The sequence below is a fragment of the Rosa rugosa genome, chromosome 2 (genome assembly GCF_958449725.1).
Source record: "Rosa rugosa chromosome 2, drRosRugo1.1, whole genome shotgun sequence".
Taxonomy (NCBI): domain Eukaryota; kingdom Viridiplantae; phylum Streptophyta; class Magnoliopsida; order Rosales; family Rosaceae; genus Rosa; species Rosa rugosa.
In genome coordinates, this window is record NC_084821.1 from 37,819,350 (window position 1) to 37,844,294 (window position 24,945).

Sequence of the window (24,945 nt, forward strand, 5' to 3'; positions counted from 1 at the left end):
ATTTTCCAAATACATTTAGACCAAGAATCCGTGAAAGAAAAGAAACATATTGATGAGCTTGAAATTACTGAATTGCAATTTTGGGGTCAAATTTCAAGCCAAGAGCTGTTAATTCCAACACAATCCGAAACCCGTATAAAATAAAGAGGATTGAACCTGCATGATTATAAAGTGGGTCAGTTGTATTTCAACCCACCAAGATCCATTTAATAAATGGGTCATTTGCATGTCAATCCGCTAACACGAAATTACCCCGTGTAACCCATTTATTAAAAGAATCGAGTCTAGTTGTTCACATACAAGGCCTATTAAAAATAAGTAATCATTTAAATATTCAAGGGTTTAACATTTTATATGAGTCATGTGGTGAAGTTATGTACTATTATTTCAAAATTTTATGCATCATTTTCAATCACATGTCTTAAATGGGTTAAATGGGGACATGTTTATATGGTTTAAATGGGTCATTGAATTCAACCCGACACAACTTATTTATTAAACGGGTTAGGTGAGGTATCGTGGGTCACCCGTTTAATAAACATGTTGGGTTTGAGTTTGTATTTTCGATACGATTATTAAATGAGTTGGATTTGAGTTTGTTTATTGTGACACATTTAATACCTTGACACGACTTGAACCCAACAAAACCCTACCCATTAAAAGCCTTCAAGCCAAAGAATAGAAGAATATGCCATTGACATAAGAAGCCAATGTCACCTTAATATATTTATTATCACATAGTTTCAAACATTAATCTTAAAAAGCTAAAGCCCCTAGAAAGACATTATCAACGACATTCATAAATACACAAAACCGCCCTATGGACAAATGGTATCCACCATCCAATTCATATCAACAGCCACCAACGAGCAGAACCAATTAGCAGATGCATTTCAAACATAGCCGAAGGGAAGGTTGACAATATACGAGTACCCACAACCTAACCAAGATTGAAACACAAACAACACCAAGACCAAAGGTTGTCTTCACAACTAAAACTCAAACGAAGAAACATGACACATAAGGAAAAAAGAAAAAAAAACAATCATTGAACAAATGAAGTCACAACTAAGTAAAGAAACAAACCATATAAGTAATTTAACCTATGATGGTTAATATGAAATCTTAATGTTGAACAAATCGAAAGTTGTCAAAAGACATTGTTCTTTACATAGATTAGCTCATTTATTGGAAATAGAATAATAAAGCACCTAAAATTTGATGTAAACTATTATCATCCTAGAAAAATTGACTATGTTGTTCGTCAATGTATTCAATTGTGGCGCTCACAATATAGTAGTCTAACTGAGACTCAATGTACTAATAGAGAATAAATCAGTTTTTATGAAAAATAAAGTAAAGAAATGTAAAAGGAGACTTGAACACTTTTGATGCCAAACCACAATGCAGTTGGTCTACAACCGAAATCAGTCTCCTTGATGGCTTGATTATTAAGATGGCCGAAAGTCTGCTAGTAGAAGCCACTCCAATATGAAGAACATTGACTTGAATCATTTTTCCGAGATCCCAAATATCTATCCCAAAAAATTAAATGCCCATTAGACTAGTCCAAGATTGACCCAGATTTGAAAAGCATCCAACCCCTACTATGGACACCGAATTGAGTGTAGGAGGAACCTGCATAAATTTCATATCAGAATCCAATACCAAAGACTTCCACCACTAGCCCACTATTGAACTAATAGCCTTCCCATGATCCCAACAAGCTAGCACTGTCTAAAGCAAAATCCGAGAAGCATAGCAACCATTACCCTCCATGCATAGGATCAAAGAAAAACTACCCAAGCTTGAGAAACCACAATATGTAACATAACAAAGGTATCACTGATAGCCTTAAGGTTAGGAGAAACAACACCTTCTTATCGACATGTGCCATGATCCTTGGCCACGCAACCCGATTCACTTCCAAGGAACAACCGAATCCTTAAAAATTTTGGTCCCCAGGAACATTGAGATGCGCACTACTCAGTCAGACCTTCCAAGCCAAGCTATCAAACTCACCATCCACAACAAGCTCGCACTGGCGAAAGTACTCCTCAGTGAATGAAGGTTCAAAATTCAATGCACTTAATTGGTTGGGTAATCACCGAACTAGAAAGACATTGGATGAGCAATGAAATAGTAAGATGCAGATAAAAGAAAGTCTTCTGGGTCTAGCATTGTATGTAGTGGTTGAAACTCAAAGCCATGACAACTAGAATTTAGGAGGATTCCTTTGCATATGAGTTCATAAACTGTTGATAATTAATGAAAAGAAAAGGTGAGGGGCATAAAAGAAAAAGCTCTAAATTTCAAAGGAAGAAAAGAAAGAAGAAATTGTTATCATAGATGAATAAGAGACCCATATCTTTGCCGGGGTCAAAAAGATAAGAATAACGGTTTCTCTTACCGAAGCATTGACTTTAAGAGAAAATCTTATTCACGCAAAGAATGATGGTTTTCAGCATATTTAAGTAGATGGAGATTCCAAACTTATAATTGATTGCATTGATAGTGGCGGACTAAAATGGTTATCCAGGATTTCTCAAACTCAAAGATTCATTCTCTTCATGTTCTTTAATTTCATCATATTTTCGATAAGCAAATTTTATGAGGGATAATGGGATATATATTGGCAAATAATGGTCATCCCTTGAAGACAATTAAATTTTACAACATGATTTTCCTCTATTTGCTCTCTCAGCTTTTATTTTTTATAACTTGCTTGGCATAGGATGCTTTAATGAGTATTGTATATAATTTATGTTATTTACAATTAATGAAATAAAATTACAAGGAAAATCCTCTTAACAACCAATATGAAAGTTATCAAAATTCAAAGCATTACAAGCTCAAAGGGGAAAAGAATTCCTCCAAACATTGCATTGATATTGTGATCGGTATCTGCAATAACATCGGCTCGAAATTTTGCTTCATGTGCTGGAACTTGGCACTGTGTAGTTGTCTTGCTTGATGTCTTGAAGGATGAATTTAATATGCTGGGGCAATGTTTGTTTCACAGGTTTGTCATGTGCCATCTTAATTTCTATAGAGTTCTAGACTCTTATAACCTAGCTTATGCAAATACCTGACTCATGTTTGGTGCTGCATATGCCTAAGGAGCAGATTAATAACTAATACTAGGCAACAAAATCCAAATCCCACATTCTACTATATTTATCCAGATGCAATTTGTTAACATACGTGCTAGAATGTTGGGTGGATTCAAAGACAAACCACTTTTGATGGACTTAAGACATCATATAAGTGTTGATCATACTAATTCTAAAATCAACATTTGGTTATACAAAGCTAAAGCTTACAAAAACACTTCCTTCCTCACTAGTTATAACATATAAAACCGCATTGTAAGTATAAACATCAGGCTTACAATTGAAATCCTTCATCCTTGCAAAAGTCTCCAGCTCTCGGCAATGCTCAACTTATCATACCCTTTGATTAGCACAAAAAATGCATTAGACCTGATTCGAATCCTGTAATATCTGGACTCCTCCAATAGATTTTGAAAGCATTATTGTCCAGCATGAGCATGTTGATCACTGTTAAATAACACATTCGGGTACAAAGCTTCAATTCTTGGGTGGCCAAATAAAGAGTCGAAAAACCAATTATGGGTTTGTCTAATGTTCTTAGATCCGAGAGAGATGATTTTGTTATCGGAGAGCAGTGAAACCAAGGATTCAACACTATCTGATTTCTCGAGGATGGTGAGGAGGTCATTGGCAATGAGAGCTAGGTCTGGTTGGGTGTTGGAGTAGGTGGCGCCACCATGGGGGTTTGGGAATGAAGTAATAGATGGGGCCGAGTTGAATTGCAAGTTTAAGGAGGTAAGAATGATGAGAGAATGATGAAATGAAGTACAGAGTAGAATGAATGAGATAAGCTTCCACAGTCCCGTGATTTTTGGTGTTGATATGGTAGAAGGAGTTGGAGTGCTTTTAGGATTATACATAGAGCTTCATTTAATAGTTCTTATTGTTGCCAAACACAAACTACTTTGTGTTACACTAGATAAAGATGTCCAATCTCATCAAATTCCTCGTAACAAACGCGCCGGCTCTAAGGGCGATGATGGTATCTTTTTTTTTTTAATCCGTATGGTATCTAATTTGTTGCTCTAGTCTTTTCTAGATTTCTTATTAGCAAAAAAAAAAAAAAAAAAAATTACAGAGGGGCAAGGGGCAGACGTGGCGCAAGTCCCCATGCGTTTCCACTAACATCCCTTCCCTCACCTAACTCCGTCACAACAATCGTCGTCCCTTTCTGCCGCCAAATCAGACCCTTCTAACCTCCTCGCCGTTATTCTCACACCGCTTAAATCCCTCCCTCTCTCTCTCTCTCCCCTAAAGATGAAGACCTCCCTTTCTCGCCTCTGAAACCCTAATCGCTTCAAAAGGTAAAACATCCGCGACTTCCCCATTTCCGACTACTTTCGCTTCTTCAATTTCTCTACTCCGATCAGTCTCAAATTCTAGGGTTTTTCCTGCAATTTCTTTTGGGCATTTTTGGTTTGAACTCTCTAATCCAACTCTCGAATGCTTTTCTTGGTATTCTGCTTTCTGGTTTTACTACTCTTTAACTGCTAATGAGCTTTCATTCCTCTTATTGTTACAACCATAGCCAATTTTATCTATGAAAGATTGTTGTTACTTTACTTGGCTCTCATTTTTCAATTTCCAAATTGAGGCTTGTTTCTTTGTGCTTGTGTGGTTTCAATTCGGTTTTGTTTGTGGGATTGAAACTAAAGAATCGGGGTTGACTCTTGCATTGAATGAATGAATGTTCATGTTAACCTCATTTCGACCGTGTTATAATATGTTTGTATCATCTAAAGCAACTATTTTTGGTTCTATCTTATGGATTAGATGGTAATGTCAGGATTGAGTGTGTTTCTTAGTATTAATGTGTTGCAAATATGTGAACTGTTTTAGTAGAAAGCACTAGTGTGCACAAATCTATTCCTTACGGGTCAATTGAATCCCGCAAACAGTGTTTGCAGCAAATCAAGCACATAACCTAGAAATTGGTTATACTGAATAATTCAGAGCTGAAAGGAAAAGAAGATGACACTAAACTAGCCTTGCGGTTTATTGAATACTACAGATAATGTTACAGCCGTGTTGCCCTTTCCTTTCGTATAAAAGCTGTTACCGCAATTTTCTACTTACATGGTTTTTCTTCTTCTTCTTCTTCTTTTTGGTACATATGAGAGCCAAGGGCCTGAAGAAGTTTTACTTTGGATGGTTAAGCATTACCAATGGAATTAAACTCTCGCCCACACATTTTTTGACACTTTTCAGGGGAGTTGAGTTCACTGTGAGAAAAATGGTTTGAGGCAGTTTTTGAGATTTCTTGTGTATGTGTTTTACTATTGAATGCAATCTTCTTGTTTTCCTCCTTCCTTACATGCAATTTCATTTTAGTTGTGTTTCTTTCAATCCTTCAAATTTTTATTTTTTGAACTTTTTGTCATAACAGGAAGGCTGGCCTTGTGTTGGTTCTGTGTATAATTATAGTGGACTCCACTGCAATAGACTTTCAGTTACTTGGCAATCATGGGGTCAGCTTGTTGTGTTGCTGCAAGGGAGAGATCTGACCCGAACAGAACTGGAAATGAAACATTGCGCAGGAATGCCTTATATTCCCCATCATGGAGTTTCCGATATGATAATCGAAGGCGTGTTGCCGGTGAAATTGATACTCCATATCGTGCTTCTCGTGGAACTAGTAGGAATGCTAGCATGGAGTTAAAAGGGGCATTGAGTTCTGAAAGAGGCAATTTTTCTGATTTGGGGAGCCCACTGGAGAATTTTGGTACACCTATCTCCCAAAAGTCCCCCGTTCATGGTGGTGGAATTTGTGCAAGTCTGAGGACTCCGTCTTCAGGTGTACATTTTATTTCAATATCATATCAACTTTTGGAAACTGAAATACTGTGATCTCTTCATGAAATTTATTTAGTTAAATTAGAAATCATGAAAGTAGAGAATTTGTGCTATATTGTTTAGAAGACTGGTTTGCAAAAGATTAAAATGGAGTGAGCACCTGCAACGGTCTCTTGATCCTTGGTTTATAAAGTTCCACATTAGAAAATTTTCTCTGGTAATGAAAAGGACACAAGAACCTACCGTGTGAACTGGTAGGACTTTCTTATATCGGTAAATGACTGATCTAAAAGGAGTTTGTAAACCTTGCTGTCTTAGAACTAGTTTCAAACTTATAAAGCTGTGTGCTGATTTATTTCTTCCACAATAGTGGATACATGCAAACTTTTGGGTACCATTGAAGTCTCACCCCGTCTTGTTGCCACACAACGTGTAATGTAAACAAGGTCATTGGTAGCGTGTATTTCCTTGCTTTGCAATTACTTGCTCAATGGAAACTGCTAATTGTGTCAAATAAGTTCTGATCAGTTTAGGTCTCAGGATGTTTATAAGCACGCCCACGTCCACACCCACACCCACACCCACACCCACACACGCACACATCAGGGATACTTCCATGTTAAGTGATCATAATTTATTATCGGAAGCTATTAATTTGTTGCATCCATTGTTTCTGATTTACTGAGATGGGTATGTGCTTTGTGCAGATCTATCCATGATGAGCAATTATTCTCCAGATGTGAGTTTGACCAAATCAAAATTGCATTTGTTATGCTGTAGCCTTTTACCCTTTGTCATTAGATTAAACTCTTTTCAATTGGATTTCAGGTTAAAAATTTGGCAGAATCACCGGGAATTGAAGATTCATCCGCTCTAAATCCTTCATTATCCATCCCTACAACTATTTCAATACCAACTGCTGAACCTTCTCCTGCCCCCAGCTATCCACTTTTCTCCAACTCAACCCCATCAAGGCGGGCCCGTCGTTCACCAGGACATCAGTTACTGAGACAGATTTCTGACAGTCGAATATTGGGTTTGAAATCTCCAAATAACAACTCAATATCTGAAGGAAGACAATCTTTTGTACTCTCTAGTTGCAGCAATGACTTGGCAACTGGATCCCAAGCTGGGTCATCTGATGGGTGGTCTATGCGCACCTTCTCTGAGCTTGTGGCTTCATCTCAAAGGGAAAGGTGGTCTTTTGACAGTGAGCACTTTGGTTCTATCCATGGAAAGCAAAGTGGTTGTAGCAGCAGGTTCTCATGTTCTCCTTCAGTAGATATGCAGTCTTGTGGGGTCTGCTCAAAGCTCCTAACTGAGAGAACTTCATGGAGCATCCAGAAAATTATTGCCAGCAGTGAGATCTCTGTGGCGGCTGTGTTAGTTTGTGGACATGTTTACCATGCTGAGTGCTTGGAGACTGTGACATTGGAGACTGATAGGTACGACCCGGTTTGCCCAATTTGTATGGTAGGAGAGAAGCAAGTCTGGAAGATGTCAAGAAAAGCGATGAGGTCAGAATCTGATTTAAAAGCAAGAAACCACAAGATATCCAAAAATAGAGTTGTGGATAGCTACTTTGATGGTGAATATGATGTTTTTGATCATCAAAAGAACACTGATAGAAAAGGAAAAGTAGTAGCCAAGTTAGAACCCAGTTCCAGTACAAGGAACTCCTTTACTAAGCCTTTCTTGAAACGGCACTTTTCACTTGGATCCAAGTGGAGTAGACCACTTTCGGAAAATGATTCAGCTAGGAAGAAGGGGTTTTGGGCCAGGTATCGTAAAGATTGAGTGCCCCCCACTCCCAGCTTGTAAGAAATAGAGGCAAGCAGCTGTTTATTTATAGATGTTACACCTGCACTTTAGGATTGTTCTTCTGGAAAATGTATACTAGCTTCAGCAATAAGTTCAGTATCATTTGAAATTTCCCGTTCACTCATTTTCCAGATATCTAATGTCTTATGACCAATGTATTCTACTGGCTCAGGATTGCCCATATCATCATATTATACTGTCAGAAATAGTAGGAGAGAAATAGGATCCAGTGATTGTACCAAAAAAAAGAAAAAAAGAAATAGGATCCAGTGTGACCTCAAGTATTAACTAGTTTTGCCAAAATGATCATAGATTCAATGAACCAATTCATGTCTTTAACCGTGAAGTTCCTTGACTTGAATCTGGTTTTCTATTCATCCCATGTGTTGTATTTGGATTTCTGTTTGTAATTGTATCTCGACATTAAAAAAATTTATAGACCACATCCTAAAAAAAAAAATAATAAAAATAAAAAACTTTGTTGAGCTACCATGATGGCACAAAGCCAATAAGAATGGCCTAAAGACCAGTCTGGTGGAATTTTTACTCGTAGAGAGATGAATTCAAAAAATACAAAAAAGGTTACATTTTGGCAGTTGAAAGACATTTCAGCAACCGAGAGAGCTCACATGGCCGAGTGGTATGGTTGGGTCTTGTAAATTACATGACTTTTTGTAACAAAGAGCGTGATCAGACTAGGAGATTTAAACCATCGATATTAAGAAAGCCAACAAAATCAAAGAGAAGGTAGATGGCTATTCCATGTAAATTCATATATTTATATATGTTTGTCTTCTAAAATAGGGCCATGTACACTGATCGTTAGCCTTTCGTTCCAATGGAGACCAAATCACAAAAGAAAATTATATCCTCTTTGCAGAAGTAGAACCAAGTACCATGACAACATTTGAGGCATAGATCATCGTGTCCACCTCCAAAAGAAAAACACAATAACGACTGTCAAAATCATGCCTGCATACTTGATCCACTGATCAACACGGTGCCGCCTCTCGATAAGCTTCAGTACAGAGTTGGACAGACCCACTGTGTTCAGTACATCAAGTGCTTTTCGTTGTGCTCTCTGAAAACAAGACAAAGAATGATTCAAAAAGGTGTCGAGGTATTTAAACAAGCTCAGTAGCAACAAACATGATAGAAAACAGCCCTAAATGTTGTATGGACTGTTTATCTCATTTCCGCCAATCAAGTTCCATTGCATTTCTTCGAAATTCATTGCTGAAGGGACAAAAAGTAATAAATAAATAAATAAAATAAAATAAGAGATAAAGCAAGAAAGCTAGTTTAGGTCCTGTGAAATACTATTTTGGAGAAATTTTGGATTCCAACCATCATTGAAACATCAAATTTTGGATTTTAGACACAAATTCTATTGTCTAAAGTTCATCGTATCTTCTATCCTATAACAGGAGAATGCTAATCAAAGTATTGTGTAGGTGTGTCCATCATTAATGTATAACTGTGTGCAGGGTCCGTTATGCTACTGAGTTCTCTTAGTTACTTCATCATCATATCTTCTATCCTATGACTGGGGAAGAGCTATGTCAAAGTATTTCCTTATTTGGTTACGTCGAGAAGATTATCATATATCTAAAAAGTGATTGAGGTGGCTAGCTTTCAATCATTGAGTATGAATCGTATAGAACTAGTTGCAACAATGTTGTTGTATTTCTGATGATTGGTCACTGATGTATATCCAGATAGATGATACTGACAGTTCAAGGTACCTCAACAACTCAAGTTTATTTTCAAAACAGAACCCTCTCAACTTGATGAGAAAAGTTGTAATTGTTTCATTCATGAAATCAAGAATCACTTGTCATGAAATTAGCTCTATATATGGTCCTATTTGACATCAAACAAATCTAAAACACATCAAGAACTTTCTTGTTAATTAGGCCTTTGGAGGCACTAGTTGCTGCTCATGAAGATTAAAAAGAACAAAAAAGAAAATAACAATAATTGGTGAGCAACACCCCTTCTTTTCTTCAAAGTTCAAACCTATGAAATAAACAATAAACATTAACCCTAAACAATTTTTCTTCTAAATCACTTTTGATTTCGCAAGTTTGTAGCTCACCACACAACTCCCATCTTGTGCTTAAGGTCCTAGATCAGTTTCAAGAATAAGAACAAATTCAGAACCTTTACTGCCATTTGCTTTTCACTCAATAAGATGAAATAGAGGGGAGTTGGTTATTTATTAGCATTTATTTAAAGTGATTTATGGCCCAATTGTTAGGGTTTAGGACAATGGTAGGGAACTTATCACAATGGTATTGATTTCCATCTCAAATACATTTGAGGTCTCCTACTTTGATTCTTGTTTAGTTCTTCCTATTCTCTCTATATCCTCTTTAACTCTACGGTGTCTTGCATCACATATACTCTTCTAAAATGATGGACCTTGCTATGACTTATATTCATCACATATACTCCTGTCGGACCTATAGTGAACCAATTTCTCAAATAACCGTCTGAGTGATACTTTCAAATTTGCTACACATAACCTGAGTAACTACTACATACAAGAAATATCACAGATCGCTATGAGAAACTGCAATTAGCTTACTAATTATATCATAGAGACAAATCGCAATACAATAGTGAAAAATAAGGTGCATAACAGTAAGCATATGAGTAAGATACCTTTATGTGTTCCCTTTGCCCTGCATATTTGGAAAGTATAGCTTCCCCGACGGAAGTGGCTTCGTGAAGCATGCGAGAAGAGTTACGAGCCGACTGCATTGCTTGTGCCTCCTCATCAAAGACTCTAATAACATGAGAAGACTCTCCATTCTACAGCACAAAACAACAGAGCGGCATCAGAAATGTGATGGCAAAACAAAAAGTAAAACCATGGACAACAAAGGCATGCTAGATTTCCTTACAGCTCTTCCAAGCAACTCCGCCCTCTCTCTGGCTTCATTCATCTTCCTCTGGTTCCTCAAATTATACTTATCCAAACTCTCCTTCAACGATTCGGCCTCTTCCGCTACTTGTTCCACTTTTCTACACACCAAAATCAAAAATAGAAGGCTCAATTTCATAATTCTGAAGAAAGCGACGAAATCGAAACAGCATTAATCCGAACAAAACCCTAACCTTTTCCAGAGATCGCGTTGGGACTTGGCGCCGACGGAGCGCCAGAGGCGGTCCATATCGGCGCAGAGAGATTGGATCTGAGAAAGATCGTTCTTGATGGACATGCAAAGGTCAGGGGAGTCGATGCCGCTCGAGTACTCCAACCTCTCCAGCCTCTCGAGGCCGTCTCGCGTTCTCAGCAAAAGCTTCTTCGCGCTCTGGTATATCTCCGACAGCGTCCCTCCTCCTCTTTCCACCGCCATTGCAACCGCGACGATTCCTTCGGTTGCTGGTTCTTCACACACAGAATTCGACTCCGATTAATTCTGAGAAAATTTTCAACGATAGGAGAAGAAGACGGAGAGTGATTATCACGGAATCTTGAGGTTACCTTTTGGGCCGGAAACGGAGAGATTCCGAGGGCGGTTGAAGAGTGAAAGAAGAGTGATGGATCAGGAGGGACTGGGTAGAGACTTGCTTTGTAGAACTCTTCAATGGTAGAATGAATTGGGAAAATGTAGCAAAGACAGGAGGACACATCAACCATCCAACACCATTACGCCACGCTGTACATACCGCCTCTAGTTTCAGTTAATTCATTTCTGTTTTTTTTTTTAAGTTTTTTAATTACACTTTTACCCTATGACCAATTTTTAAAAACCTAAAAATAATAAGGGAAAATTACTGGTCCCCCCTTTAACTTTTGGTGCGTCGACAGTTCAGTCCCTGCTATTTCAATTTTAACAGATAACTCCCTACACATTCAAATTTCACACAATTTGGTCTAAAATGACCATTTTACCCCTCACTTCCTTTTTTTTATATATCTAATATATACACACACACACATATATACATATATCTACACATACATACATACATACATATATATATACACATACATATATATATATACACACACACATATACATTATATATATACACACACATATGTATAAAATTATACATATATTTATATATCTACATATACACAAATATATCTACATATATATATATATATATATATATATATATATGCATATGTGTATGTATATATCTGCATATGTATATGTACACACATATATACATATAAATATATATAAAAAGAGAGAGAGAAGAATAAAAATATACACACACACATATACATACATATATACATACATACATACATACATACATATATACTCACACACACACACACGCACACACATATATATATATATATATATAAAGAGAGAGAAGAATAAAAAATATATATACATACACACACACACACATATATATACATATGTATAAAAGAGAGAGAGAGAGAAGAATAAAACAAAAAACAAAAAAAAATAAGTGAGGGGTAAAATGGTAATTTTGGATCAAATTGTGTGAAATTTGAATGTTTGGGGAGTTATCTGTTAAAATTGGAATAACAGGGACTGAACTGTCGACGCACCAAAAGTTAAAGGGGGGACCAGTAATTTCCCCTTTAAATTATTAGTTGAAATATTTTGTTGATAATTATACTTTAAATTATTAGTTGATATATTAAAATTTAGTTGATAATTATACTTCAAATTAGTACTTCATAATCATACTTTAGACTTCATTTTATTTAAATTATACATTATACTCACCTTATACTTAAATAGTTGATACATTGTACCTCATTTATATTTGTACTAATATAAATATACTTTTTTGTTTAAATTAAATAGCTACGTCAAGCACAAGATTTGTGGAGAGCTGCGATGACCAAATCGAAAGGAAAACAAAAAAAAGGTGATTTCATTAATTTAGAATGTTACGAGATTGTTAAGGGGTTTCAACAATTTGAAGACATTCCAAACCATTCCTCTTCGGCTGGAGGAACCTCCAGGGGAGGAACTGAACGGATGCACACACAACAATCCGCTCCTGATTCTCATGTCCAGTTGGACATAGATGCAGATGAGGTAAACGCCGATGCAACTCCCAATCCTTCGGTGAGGCCTCAAGGAAAGAAGGCTGCCAAAGAAGCTCTTCGAAAAGGAAAGAAAGCATCTAATGATTCCAGTCCTCTGACAGCCGCTGTGGAGACTATAACAACCAACCAAACATCAATGATGTCTGCCAAGGAGAAACGTGATGAGGAATATGCTCGACATCTCCGTGACCAACAACAACGAGATTATATACGCTTGCAAATGGATATGTGAAACGAGACATTCAAAATTCAAGAGAGGGAAGAGCGTATTATGGAGATGGACACAAGTAAGATGACGCCAACCAAAAAGAATTACTGGCAAAGAAAACAAAAAAAAATTGCAGAGAAAGAAGCTGAAGATGCAACCCGTGGATCTAACATCCCACAACCACCATTCCACGGTGGGCACTATCCACAATCTCCTTTCTCCGGTGGCTATCCACAACCTCCTTTCCCCGGTGGCTATCCACAACCTCCTTTCCTCGGTGACTATCCACAACCACCATTCCCCGGTGGGTATTATCCACAATCTCCTTTCCCCGGTGGCTTCCCACAACCACCATTCACCGGTGGTGTCCCTTCCCCACCTTTCTCTTCGGGTGAATCCACCAACCCCAACCATATGGATGACCCCACAAACACAAATTGGATTCCTAATGAAGATGAGGATTAGGAAAATTAGGGAGTTATATATTTTAAATAATTGTATTGTTATGATTCCAATGCTTGGTTTTTGACTTATGTAATATTAGATTGTTGAAATTAAAATTTATTGGAATAATACCCTTACAAATGAAAAGCGAAATGAAACCACACAAACATAATTAAAAATATGAAAACTAAAGTAGAAACCACACAAACATAATTAAAAACATAAAAACTAATAGAAAACAAACACAAATAGCAGATCTAGATACGCCTATTGCCTTGAAATTCCCAAAAGTGTTGAATGAGGTCTTCCTGAACGTTGGAGTGACACTGCTCAGATCTAATTTGTTGGTAGCGGTCCATGAATCCGTTCATATGATGAGCATCTCTACCAACAGGATCAAAGTCGATACCGGTTGGTCCCTCCCATACCTCAGCAATCCTGGGCCTCATATTATTATCCTCCTCATCATCGGACTCCAACTCATCATCGCTATTTTCAGGTCGTTGATTTTCGACAATCATGTTGTGTAATATAATACACGTCAACATAATGTATCGAAGGTCCTCTTTATGCCACCCACGAGCAGCTCCTCGAATAATACCAAACCGTGACTGTAATATACCAAAACATCTTTCGACATCCTTCCTATACCCCTCTTGAGCCTTTGCAAATTCGATTTCCTTGGGGCGTGTAGGATTTCGAGCAGTTTTCAAGAAAGTCGCCCATCGAGGATAAATACCGTCGGCGAGATAGTACCCTAGATTGTGAGCTCTGTTGTTAACTTGGAATTGGACAAGAGGTGCTCTACCGGCGGTAAGCTCATCAAACAATGGAGACTTTGCCAAGACGTTCAGGTCGTTGCATGCCCCAGGCACTCCAAAGAATGCGTGCCAAATCCAGGTGTCGTAAGATGCGACTGCTTCCAGGATGATAGTGGGGATCTGTTTCCTACCACTATATTCTCCAGCCCAACCTGTCGGACAATTCTTCCATTGCCAATGCATACAGTCGATGCTTCCAATCATTCCTGGAAAACCTCTCCTCTCAGCTTTAGTAAGAAGTCGTCTGAGGTCGGCTGCAGTTGGAGCGCGGAGGTATTTTGTTGAGTAAAGATCAACAATTCCTCGTGTGAAGTGCTGAAGGGCTGCAACGGAGGTGTATTTCGCCATCCTACAATACTCAGCACATTGATCTGCCCCTGCACCGTACGCAAGCATTCGCAAGGCAGCTGTCATCTTCTGCTCCGGAAGCAGTCCGACTTTGCCAGTAGCATCTGACCTTTGAACAAAGTAACGATCATACTGGCAAAGGTCAATAGATATACGCTGGAAGAGATCGAGACTCATCCTGTAACGTGTTCGGAACTCCGCATCTTTGAACACTGGCCGGTCGACAAAGTAGTCGGCCAACATACCTTTGCCCCTTTCTTCTCTAAATCGTTCCTCATTTGGTGCACGACCCGGATGAGAACCGCGCCCTCGGTGTTGGTTTCCAGATTCTTGAGTGACTGCAACCATGACAATGGCGTTGGTGGCCATCATCTCTTCATCATCCTCATCCTGAGACTGTCGAATTTGATCCCACAAATTGTTCATTGCAACGAGGGGAATTTAGGAAATATGTAATGCTAGAGATATGAAAAGGGTGAAGTTTTGTTAAGCTCGGATGGTGTGTGTATGTAGTGAAAACATCATGTCTATTTATTGAAATTTTCCACACATAAAAGTGTCGGTGGGTTATCACTCACTCATTTCAAAAATCTTGTCGGTGGTGTGCATGTGATAAAAGTGTCGGTGGATTTTAAAATTTGTTCACACTTTTCAAAAAACTTGTCGGTTGTATGCATGTGATAAAAGTGTCGGTGGATTTTAAAATTTGTTCACACTTTTCAAAAAACTTGTCGGTGGTGTGCATGTGATAAAAGTGTCGGTGGAGTTAAAAAAAATTTCACACTTTTCAAAAACTTTGTCGGTGGTGTACATGATAAAAGTGTCGGTGGAGTTTTAAATATTTTCACACTTTTCAAAAACTTTGTCGGTAGTGTATATATGATAAAACTGTAGGTGGAGTAAAAAAAAAAAAAAAAAAAAAAGAGTGTCGGTGGACATATAATTTGTCTACCAATAAAATTTTCTTTGGTTGCATTTTCAAATTGTTTATCAATACTATTTATTTACATCATACATTTCTCATTTTCCAAAAAAAAATTTGTAAAATATTCGATGAACAGTAACTGACTGGTGACCCTGACCCAATGGGTGGAAGCAAAGATCCAGTGGCAGTGAATAGTTTCCTGCCCTGGTGCCCTGGTGACCGTGACCTGGTAACCCAACGGGTGAACTTGCTCTAAGTGAGCTAATTTTAACCTATTTTAGTGCTATAGGTCAAGAACCCAAAATTTTTTCCGCACATCACCAATTACTAAATACACATTCCAATTTTTTTGGTCTTCATTTTTTTTCCATAAACTACCTATTTTGCCCAAATCCACCTCAACCACCACCTAGTTCATCGTCTTCTTCAATGAAACAATTCATCGTCATCTCTCACAAAGCCACTTCATGTAACCATGTTCATCATCTTGGTTCACCCCTGATCATCTTTTTGATGATTTAAGTAAATAAAAGGTAACCGAAGAGAGGAAAACCTGATGATTTCTTTATGAAACTAAACAAATTTGAGTTCAGAGTTGGAAAGACTCTCACCTCCTATGAAATCTGTTGGAAGCCATGGAAAGGAATCCAAGCGACCTTCTATATCAACTATTATTTATCATTCACGAATCATGATTATCACCCTTTATTTTGTTATGCTATGGAATTAACTTTTTGTTGCAATCTTTTTCATCACTGCGCATAAATCAAGGCTTTTAGGAATTGCATTGTGTTGTGAATTTAATTAAGAGACCAACAAATTAAAACTAGAATGTAATTATTATTTGGGGAAATTACTGGTCCCCCCTTTAACTTTTGGTGCGTCGACAGTTCAGTCCCTGTTATTCCAATTTTAACAGATAACTCCCCAAACATTCAAATTTCACACAATTTGATCCAAAATTACCATTTTACCCCTCACTTATTTTTTTTTGTTTTTTGTTTTATTCTTCTCTCTCTCTCTTTTATACATATGTATATATATGTGTGTGTGTGTGTATGTATATATATTTTTTATTCTTCTCTCTCTTTATATATATATATATATATATATATATATATGTGTGTGTGCGTGTGTGTGTGTGTGAGTATATATGTATGTATGTATGTATGTATGTATATATGTATGTATATGTGTGTGTGTATATTTTTATTCTTCTCTCTCTCTTTTTATATATATTTATATGTATATATGTGTGTACATATACATATGCAGATATATACATACACATATGCATATATATATATATATATATATATATATATATATGTAGATATATTTGTGTATATGTAGATATATACAAATATATCTACATATATATATATATATATATATATATATATATATATATATATATATACATATATATCTAATGTGTTTATGTATTTGGTAAGTCTATATACTATGTTTATGTTTCATATTATAAAAAAAATGCACGACTTTTATATATCTAATGTGTGTGTGTGTGTATATCTATATATATATATATATGTATGTATATGTAGATATATAAATATATGTATAATTTTATACATATGTGTGTGTATATATATAATGTATATGTGTGTGTGTATATATATATATGTATGTGTATATATATATGTATGTATGTATGTATGTGTAGATATATGTATATATGTGTGTGTGTGTGTGTATATATTAGATATATAAAAAAAAGGAAGTGAGGGGTAAAATGGTCATTTTAGACCAAATTGTGTGAAATTTGAATGTGTAGGGAGTTATCTGTTAAAATTGAAATAGCAGGGACTGAACTGTCGACGCACCAAAAGTTAAAGGGGGGACCAGTAATTTTCCCTTATTTAAAGTAAGATGTATCAACTAATTAAATTTTAATATACACTAAAAGAATAATAAAAATTAATATTTGTGTTACACTACAAATTCATACCTCATCAATCATATTAGCACCACTCTTGTATCAAAGTTTCGCTTGCCTTAACGCACAATGCCAAGCATAGAGTTCGACTTTCAAGGTTTTCCACCTCCCTTGAAAAGCTTGCAATGATCGGACATATCCATCCCAATGTTCGGCATAGTGTTGGCGTACCTCTAACCATAGATCATCTTTTCTTCGTTCCGTACCCTTTGCGGGATCTTGGCTAACAGCCCTCCAAGACTTGCACAATTGAATGTCTTCAATAGTCTGCCAACGTGTCCCGTCAATACTTGGATCTCCTACGGGTTGGACAATCGTATTCCCTCGTACACTCATATTCGAATAAAAAAATTGTAGAGTATGAAAGCTATGAGGAGAAGGAGCAAAAAAATTTTAGGAAGTAAGATAGATGATTTTTTTGGTGTGAGAGGTAAATTAGGAGGTGAGGTATTTATAGGAAATTTTGGTTTTTTTTTTATTTTATTACCGTTGTAATTTAACGGTTACAAACAATATATATATTTTTCCTTTTCTCAATTTATCTAACTCCTTAATTGATGTCCATCAGATCTCATTCATAATTAAAACCAACGGTCAAGATCTGTGGACCGTTGGCTTCAATTTTCCAAGCAAACCAACGGCTAGACGCCACGTCAGGAAGACCACATGCCACAACCGGACAAAATCCGGCCTCCCACGCGCTGCAGCGTTTCCTCCGCTAGAAGACAAGCGAGTGGCCGCTACTCTACCTTCCTGGCGCGTCTCCCCTCAGCTCATCTTTTTGGGCCAGCTGGAGGCCTGGGTCACGGGCTCGGGGAGGAAGTTGCCCGAGCTGTTGTCCTGGGTCATCTACTGTTGGGGAAGCCCAGCTCGGTGGAACGGTGAACAGTGATTTTCTGGTGACTTCAGTCACCTTTTGACGTGGTGCCCGGGCACCACACGCCCCGGTGAACTTGCCCTTACACAACTAAGAGAATTTTGTTCCCACTAACCCAATTTAAATGACGATTTTGGGCTCCAAAAAGTTAAAAATTACATATTGCCATCTCTCTCCCCTCCCTCTCTGCTGGCGACTTCTTCTCTCTCTCCTCTCCCCCCCCCCCCCTCTTCCTTCCTTCTCTCTCTGCCTGGTACGATGCCTTCTTATTCACTGACCACACCGCCACTGGTCTCCGACTCCGTCCCTATTTCGCCGGGAAGAATCGACACGAACCGCGAAGCAGCAAGAGTGGGATGGAGGCCTCATTCTCATTTTCGAAGAGTCGACGCCGACGGACGACTCCGATTAGTCCAATTTGAATTATACAACATAGCACTTTGAATTATCTGGGTCTTCATCTTTCTTCCCTTTGTTTGCTTTTTGTCACTTTGAATGATCACTGACTCCGTCTTTCACTATATATATGTATATAGCAACTGATTTGATAATCTTGCTGACCGCCTGTTTGATGGAATGCCTCTGACACATTGTTACTTTTTCTTTTTTTTTCATTTCTTCATTCATTCATTCATAGTTGATCATTCATTCATAGTTGACCAGCTAATTGATGAAGGGCTTGGAGAATAAAGTAGTACTATGTTCTTGGGCTTGACAAAACATAATTATCCCCTACAGTTTAGTTCATGGGCTTGAAGAAGGAAACTTAGATAACCCATTTTTGTTTCTGCCTAAACTACGTCAACTTTGTTTTTTTTTTTTTTGATAAAACGTCAACTTTGTTATTAGTTTATGATGGATCATATTTTTTGACATTGTGGGTAATTTAACTGTACTTATTTTCTCTGTAACTCAGATAACCCATTTTTTATTGCCCTACTATTAGGGAGCAGTAGACGTCTGTTAGGGGGCAATAAACGTTTTGAGTTGATGTAATGTCCTCGTTTTTTTCTTTAATCAAAGAATTATTTGTCTAATTTTAGGAAGATTAATTATAATTCCACCAACCAAAAGTTCTATTGGGGGGCAATAGACGTCTATTAGGGGGCAATAGAGGTTTATAATTTATTGCCCCTCTATTGGGGGGAAATAGATGTCTATTAGGGGGCAATAGACGTTTTTAGAAAATTCCGGTAGCCGGCGGTCGGTGATTGGAATCCTGCGAAAGTTGACCGGAATCTGACGAAAGTTAGCAGGTATCCGGTGACCGGATTCCGGCGGCCAGCGACCGAAATCCGGCGGCCGGTGACCGGCTCCGGCGAAGTCTCCTATGGTTTCTCTCTCTCTTCCATTCTCTCTAAGTAACAAAGGGGTGAGGGTAAAATGGTATTTAAAAAAAAAACAAAAAAAAAAATCTTAATGGGGTATTAGGGAAGACCTCCTTAGAGTGTTTTGGGTAAGAGAGAATTTAAAAAAACTTAATGGTGTAAGTGGGAAAAAAATCTCTAGAAATGGGGTAAATGGATAAAAACCCTAAAATTTTCTCTTTGTTCTTTTGCACAAAAAAGAAAAATAAATAAATAAAATAAAGTAAAATCATAACTCAAGGTCTCAAGCCTATGGTAATTGGTATGTTGTTTGTTTTACTAGCTATTTGGTTTTGCTTCTGCAATAACGCACAATTAAACTCCTTTTTACAGTAGAACGCCCACCTGTGCGATAATTATCAAAACAAAGGTCAAAATTCAAACCCTAATGCCCACGTACTGCTGCTCGCCTGCTTTAGCCGGTCAGACAATAAGGACTACTTGATCGAGCTTCGGTGCATGTAAACGCATAATAACGCTTTCTTTGGACCAATCTGCAAACCATTCGATTTCTTGAACCCAAGAGTTAAGAATAACAAGTTCTTCATAACTAAGAGTTCATTTCCCGTTTCAGCCAGGGCATTTATAAAAACGGAAATAATTAACTGGTACCGCAACGCAAATAAGTTGACATCATTGTTTATTGGCTAATGTATATTTTTTCATTCTTTGTTTTGAATAATTGAGACACGATCATTGAAGAATGAAGACAAGCTAGACGTACACAACTTGAATAATAAACCAGCTGCATGCATGTATACCGTACTGAAAAGTACTTGAATTGATCAAATCTATCTCAGATCCATTTGACATTAGAATGGAGGTTTAATGGATTGTGCTCTCCAATTGGGATTACGCCGTCAAAAACATTAGATAGGCTCATAGGCATCGATTCATTCTATGATTCATTATATCATAAACAGCATTACACTTATGGACAAAATGAGATGGCTAACTGTGTATTTATTTCTTCAATCTATTACACAGTACTACACTAGTTTTATTCTGGGGACACCAGCCACCCAATTCAGAATGCTACAATATATATAACCTGCTGGATCTTTTTACATCTTTAATCGAATTGTAATGTATAGAAACAATAAAGAGATGTAAATTAAAATTAACTTATTTGTTACGATGCATAATCGATCAATGTGAATATATGTATATGACAGAAGTACGTACTAATACTTAACAACAAGCTGTACAGACATTAAAACATGGACTAAATTCTGCTTACTACCCTGTACTTTCAAGGGTTCATCAGTTCAGTCCCTGCACTTCTAATTTAATCAGAAAAGTCTTTGCACTCTCCAATTTTATCAAATCGATCCAATTTGTCACCACTCCATCAATTTTCAGGGAAAATTTCCAAACTACCCATTTGCATTCACAACACTAACGCGTCGGCGGGTTGTCTAGCGATGGGAGTTTGGGAATTTTTCTTGTGAGAAGGTCCCACGTTAGCATTTTAACAACGAAAATTGATGGAATAGTGACGGATTGGATCGATTTGATGAAATTGGAGAGTGCAAGTGTCACGCCCCGAATTTTAAATACAATTAAAATCCGAAAACATGAATTATACAACTTAATAGAATAAACGTCCTGAATTTTTTTCTCACAACAACCACACTTCACAACTCTCAATAATACATCTCACAATTTACAAAGCTGTAAACTGAAACAAAAACTCTAACCCGCACGATCTCCGCCTTGATCTTCCTGACCTGTAGGATTTCCCGCTACACCATTTGAATTTAATAGTGCACCGGGAATTGGCAACAACACAAAACCCGGTAAGCTTTAAAGAAATCTTTAAAGCTCGTATGAGTAAACAAGAAATGAACGGTTGATTTATTAAATCATATTTCTTTTAACTCCAGCAAAACAACCAACAATCACAACAACCACAAAGCAATCCACAATCCCCAAAATCAGTCACTAAAATCACCACTCTAAATCACCAAGGATTAATACGGGATCTAAACTCACATATTTCTTTCCAAAACCCCGAAAGCGTATTTATACAAATACGGTGACTGACAGACTAGAGCTCTAACTGAATCGTAGCCCATCACCTGGCCTAGGTTAAGGCATCCGACATGATTATCAATATCGTAGTTCATCAACATAGGTTAGAACATCCGATACACATACTCAACTTAGCCCATCACCCAATAAGGGTTGGGGCGTCTCTTACACTCGACCAATCGTAGCCCATCATCCACCTAGTATTAGAGCATCCGATTCCCCCATACTGGTCACTATGTTGACCCTAAACTCAACCAATCGAGTACAATAATATTCTTTCACACAATAGGATCAATAATACCATGATACGTACTATTATTGTGTATATATATGTACTCAAAATACAACTCCAAAAATCACCAATCCATACTCAATCATATCATCACTCAATACCACGTCATTCATAAATTTCCAATATAATTTCACCAATCACTATCATCATTATAAAATCACACATCTCCATGTCACACCAATCCATATATAATCACGTAAATATATATATACGTAATTATCCGCTCAGGGATAATCACTAATACCAACTATAGTCCAAGCATAAAAATCGTGAAATTCATTTTGTATAATTAAATCATTTTACTTACCTATGGACCGTAGTTGATCAAGCCCATATGATTTAAAACAAATATTTATTTCATAAATATTTTCACACAATTACGACAAAATAAAGTAATTAAATTTACTCGGTTCGTAATATGAACCACGTGAGGTTTACTCACCTCTAAATTCCCGCTGCGTCTTCTTAACAGCTCAAAATACAATTTCACGAATCGTCCGCCAAATCAAACCGTCGATCACCTAATCAAACATGACCTTAACTTAGCCAATAACTCAAAAACATAATCAAACGACAATCCAACGGTCGGATTGAAATTAAATGATGATCCAACGGTCGGATCCTCACGGATCGCCTTCCTAATCACTGTTTTGCATTTATACGAAGATCCAACGGTCGGATCTTCGCCCATGACCACACAAAGCCACTGGGACAGTCATAAGATCATCATATCAAAACTACAAGTCCATCTGACGGTCCTAACTTCACATATCACAAATCTAACGATCGAAATCGATCGAAACTTAAAAATTCATAACTTCATCATACGATATCCAAAAATTGCGTATAATATATCAAAATGATCGTATTGAAATATAGAATCTGAAAATGTACAGAAACCATATTTTTGATCCCCGGAGGTGGCCGGAAAGGGCCGCCGGAGTTAGTGGCAGAGCCGCCGCCGACCACCACCAATGGTGTCGGGGCCGGGCTGCTCTTCTTCCTATCATCAAGCCTAACCATTTTCGTAACTAGCATGAAGTCTGAAAACGAAAGGAAGTGGTCGGAAATTACCTAGAACAGTTGGGTTTGGCCGGAAATTTTCCAGAAACCGGCGGGTGCTCCATTCGACGTAAAAAGTTCCACCACTCAGCTCGATCTCTTCATGAAACTTGTTCATATCCTCAATCTGAGTTCACCAGTCCAAGAATATTGAAGATTGGTCGCCTAGAACTCGAGATATCGGCGTTGACTCAAAATCGAACTCAAATCGGGCCGAGCTTCCCTCCGCCGCTACAGGCCGCGCCGCGGTGCAAGGCTGCCACAGACAGGTGCGCAAGGTCAAGGCGAAGCCAATGGAAGAAGTCTGACGAGGACTGGTGGCCGGAATCGAGAGATATCAAGCTTGTTTCCAAAACGAGCTCAAACCGGGCGGAGCTTCCCGCAGCCGCTGGTGGCCGTGTCACGGTGCAAGGCTGCCTCTGGCAGCTGCGCAAGGCTGAGACGAAGCAAAAGGAAGTGGTTCGACGCCGTTTGGTGGCCGGTGGAGGTAGAGAGAGACCGAAGAGCCTTTGCTCTGTTTTCGGTTTCGGTCGAGCGAGAGAGAGAAAGAAGAAAAATAAAGAGAAAAAGAAAAAGAAGGAAGGAGACCCGGAGGAAAGGAAAAGAAAAAGGAAAAGGAAGAAAAAGAAATTTCTAAAAGAGAATCCGAGGAAAAGAGATTATAAAAAGAATCTCATATTTCCAAAATTCGTAACATAATCGTACGAACTCCAAAAATTTCGTTCGACATATGCACGCGATCATATCGACGAGCTCTACAACTTTTATGAAGGAAGTTTTCCCAAATTCCGTACGTAGAAAAGTCGATTTTTCTTGAATCGCACAATTCGAGCTTTTGTTAAAACGAATATTTCGAAACTTCGATAATTCAAAAAATTGAATTATTTCGGGTAATATTCGTGCAAAAGCACTTTAATCAATTCGCACAATTTCACGAGACGAAATGGAAAATTGCGGGTATTACAATCTACCCTCCTTAAAGAAATTTCGTCCCGAAATTTAATCGCGAGTCCATTTCTCCCGATTTAAAGTTTTCTGTAGTTTATACAGAATAAACTGTAGAAATTTTCGAAACTACTGCTCTACGTATAAAAATACATCCGTATACTGAGTATATACAAGATTCCAAAAATAATGTAAGTGGTAAGTTTCGAACTCCTGACCTCAAACACGAAGGTCTTGCTCCCAACCACTGAAGCAAGAACTGCTTTCATTAATATATGTTCACTTGTTATATTTATTATGTCATAGGCGACATAAATAAAATATAAGTGGAGGCAAGTCTCGAACTCCAGACCCCCTAAACCAATGCTTCGCTCCCAACCACTGGAGCACAAGCTATGCTTAATATAATGTGTACAAACATTAAACTTATTATGTCTTAAACGAACATAATAAAAATAAACGAGAGGCGAGGTTCGAACCTCAGACCTCTTGTACACGAACTTTACACTCAACCACTCGAGCACGGCTGCTCACGTTATTATCCATACCAATCCTTTTATTTAAACCAACTGTTTCAACTGTTTCAACAATTCGGCCCAAAACATCCAAGACTGTTGCAGAAACCCAGCCCAACGTATCCAAAACTGTTACAGAAATCCAGCCCAACTCATCCAAAACTGTTTCAGAAACTCGACCCATCATGTCCAATACTGTTTCTGAAACTCGGCCCATCAGGCCTCCACCCACAGCTACAGTGATGCCTTGATCCGAGACAGGCCCAAGTACGGCCCACTTGTGTCACGGCTTATCCCTTCCGTGATTTACGGCAGTCAAATCTGCTTTCGGCTAAAGCTGTCTGCCACAGCATCTCGAGGTTCGGCC

General features: G+C 37.8%; 3 protein-coding genes and 1 long non-coding RNA gene across 6 annotated transcripts; 1 reads left to right on the forward strand and 3 right to left on the reverse strand.

Moving 5' to 3' along the window:
* The first annotated feature begins 4,206 nt into the window (after positions 1–4,206).
* LOC133733012 (uncharacterized) lies at positions 4,207–7,847 on the forward strand. Of its 2 annotated transcripts, XM_062160617.1 has the most exons (5): positions 4,207–4,417; positions 5,322–5,377; positions 5,500–5,907; positions 6,614–6,645; positions 6,735–7,847. In XM_062160617.1, the coding sequence occupies exons 3-5, from the start codon at positions 5,577–5,579 to the stop codon at positions 7,701–7,703; spliced, it is 1,332 nt and encodes a 443-aa protein (XP_062016601.1). In that variant the 5' UTR covers positions 4,207–4,417; positions 5,322–5,377; positions 5,500–5,576; the 3' UTR covers positions 7,704–7,847. The 2 variants fall into 2 exon arrangements, with proteins under 2 accessions (XP_062016601.1, XP_062016600.1); XM_062160616.1 differs by lacking the exon at positions 5,322–5,377.
* A 616-nt stretch (positions 7,848–8,463) lies between these two features.
* Positions 8,464–11,378, reverse strand: LOC133734282 (membrin-11-like). Of its 2 annotated transcripts, XM_062161907.1 has the most exons (5): positions 11,221–11,378; positions 10,851–11,124; positions 10,637–10,757; positions 10,395–10,544; positions 8,464–8,808 (listed from the first exon to the last, which is right to left on the reverse strand). In XM_062161907.1, the coding sequence occupies exons 2-5, from the start codon at positions 11,090–11,092 to the stop codon at positions 8,647–8,649; spliced, it is 675 nt and encodes a 224-aa protein (XP_062017891.1). In that variant the 5' UTR covers positions 11,093–11,124; positions 11,221–11,378; the 3' UTR covers positions 8,464–8,646. The 2 variants fall into 2 exon arrangements, with proteins under 2 accessions (XP_062017891.1, XP_062017890.1); XM_062161906.1 differs by having other exon boundaries at positions 10,851–11,369.
* Positions 11,379–13,692: 2,314 nt separating this feature from the next.
* Positions 13,693–15,030, reverse strand: LOC133730710 (uncharacterized). Its single transcript, XM_062158251.1, has one exon. The coding sequence runs from the start codon at positions 15,028–15,030 to the stop codon at positions 13,693–13,695; it is 1,338 nt and encodes a 445-aa protein (XP_062014235.1).
* A 6,240-nt stretch (positions 15,031–21,270) lies between these two features.
* On the reverse strand, positions 21,271–23,997 carry LOC133733098 (uncharacterized). Its single transcript, XR_009857491.1, has 3 exons — positions 23,131–23,997; positions 22,499–22,577; positions 21,271–21,475 (listed from the first exon to the last, which is right to left on the reverse strand). It is a non-coding gene; the product is annotated as an uncharacterized LOC133733098 (long non-coding RNA).
* Positions 23,998–24,945: the final 948 nt, after the last annotated feature.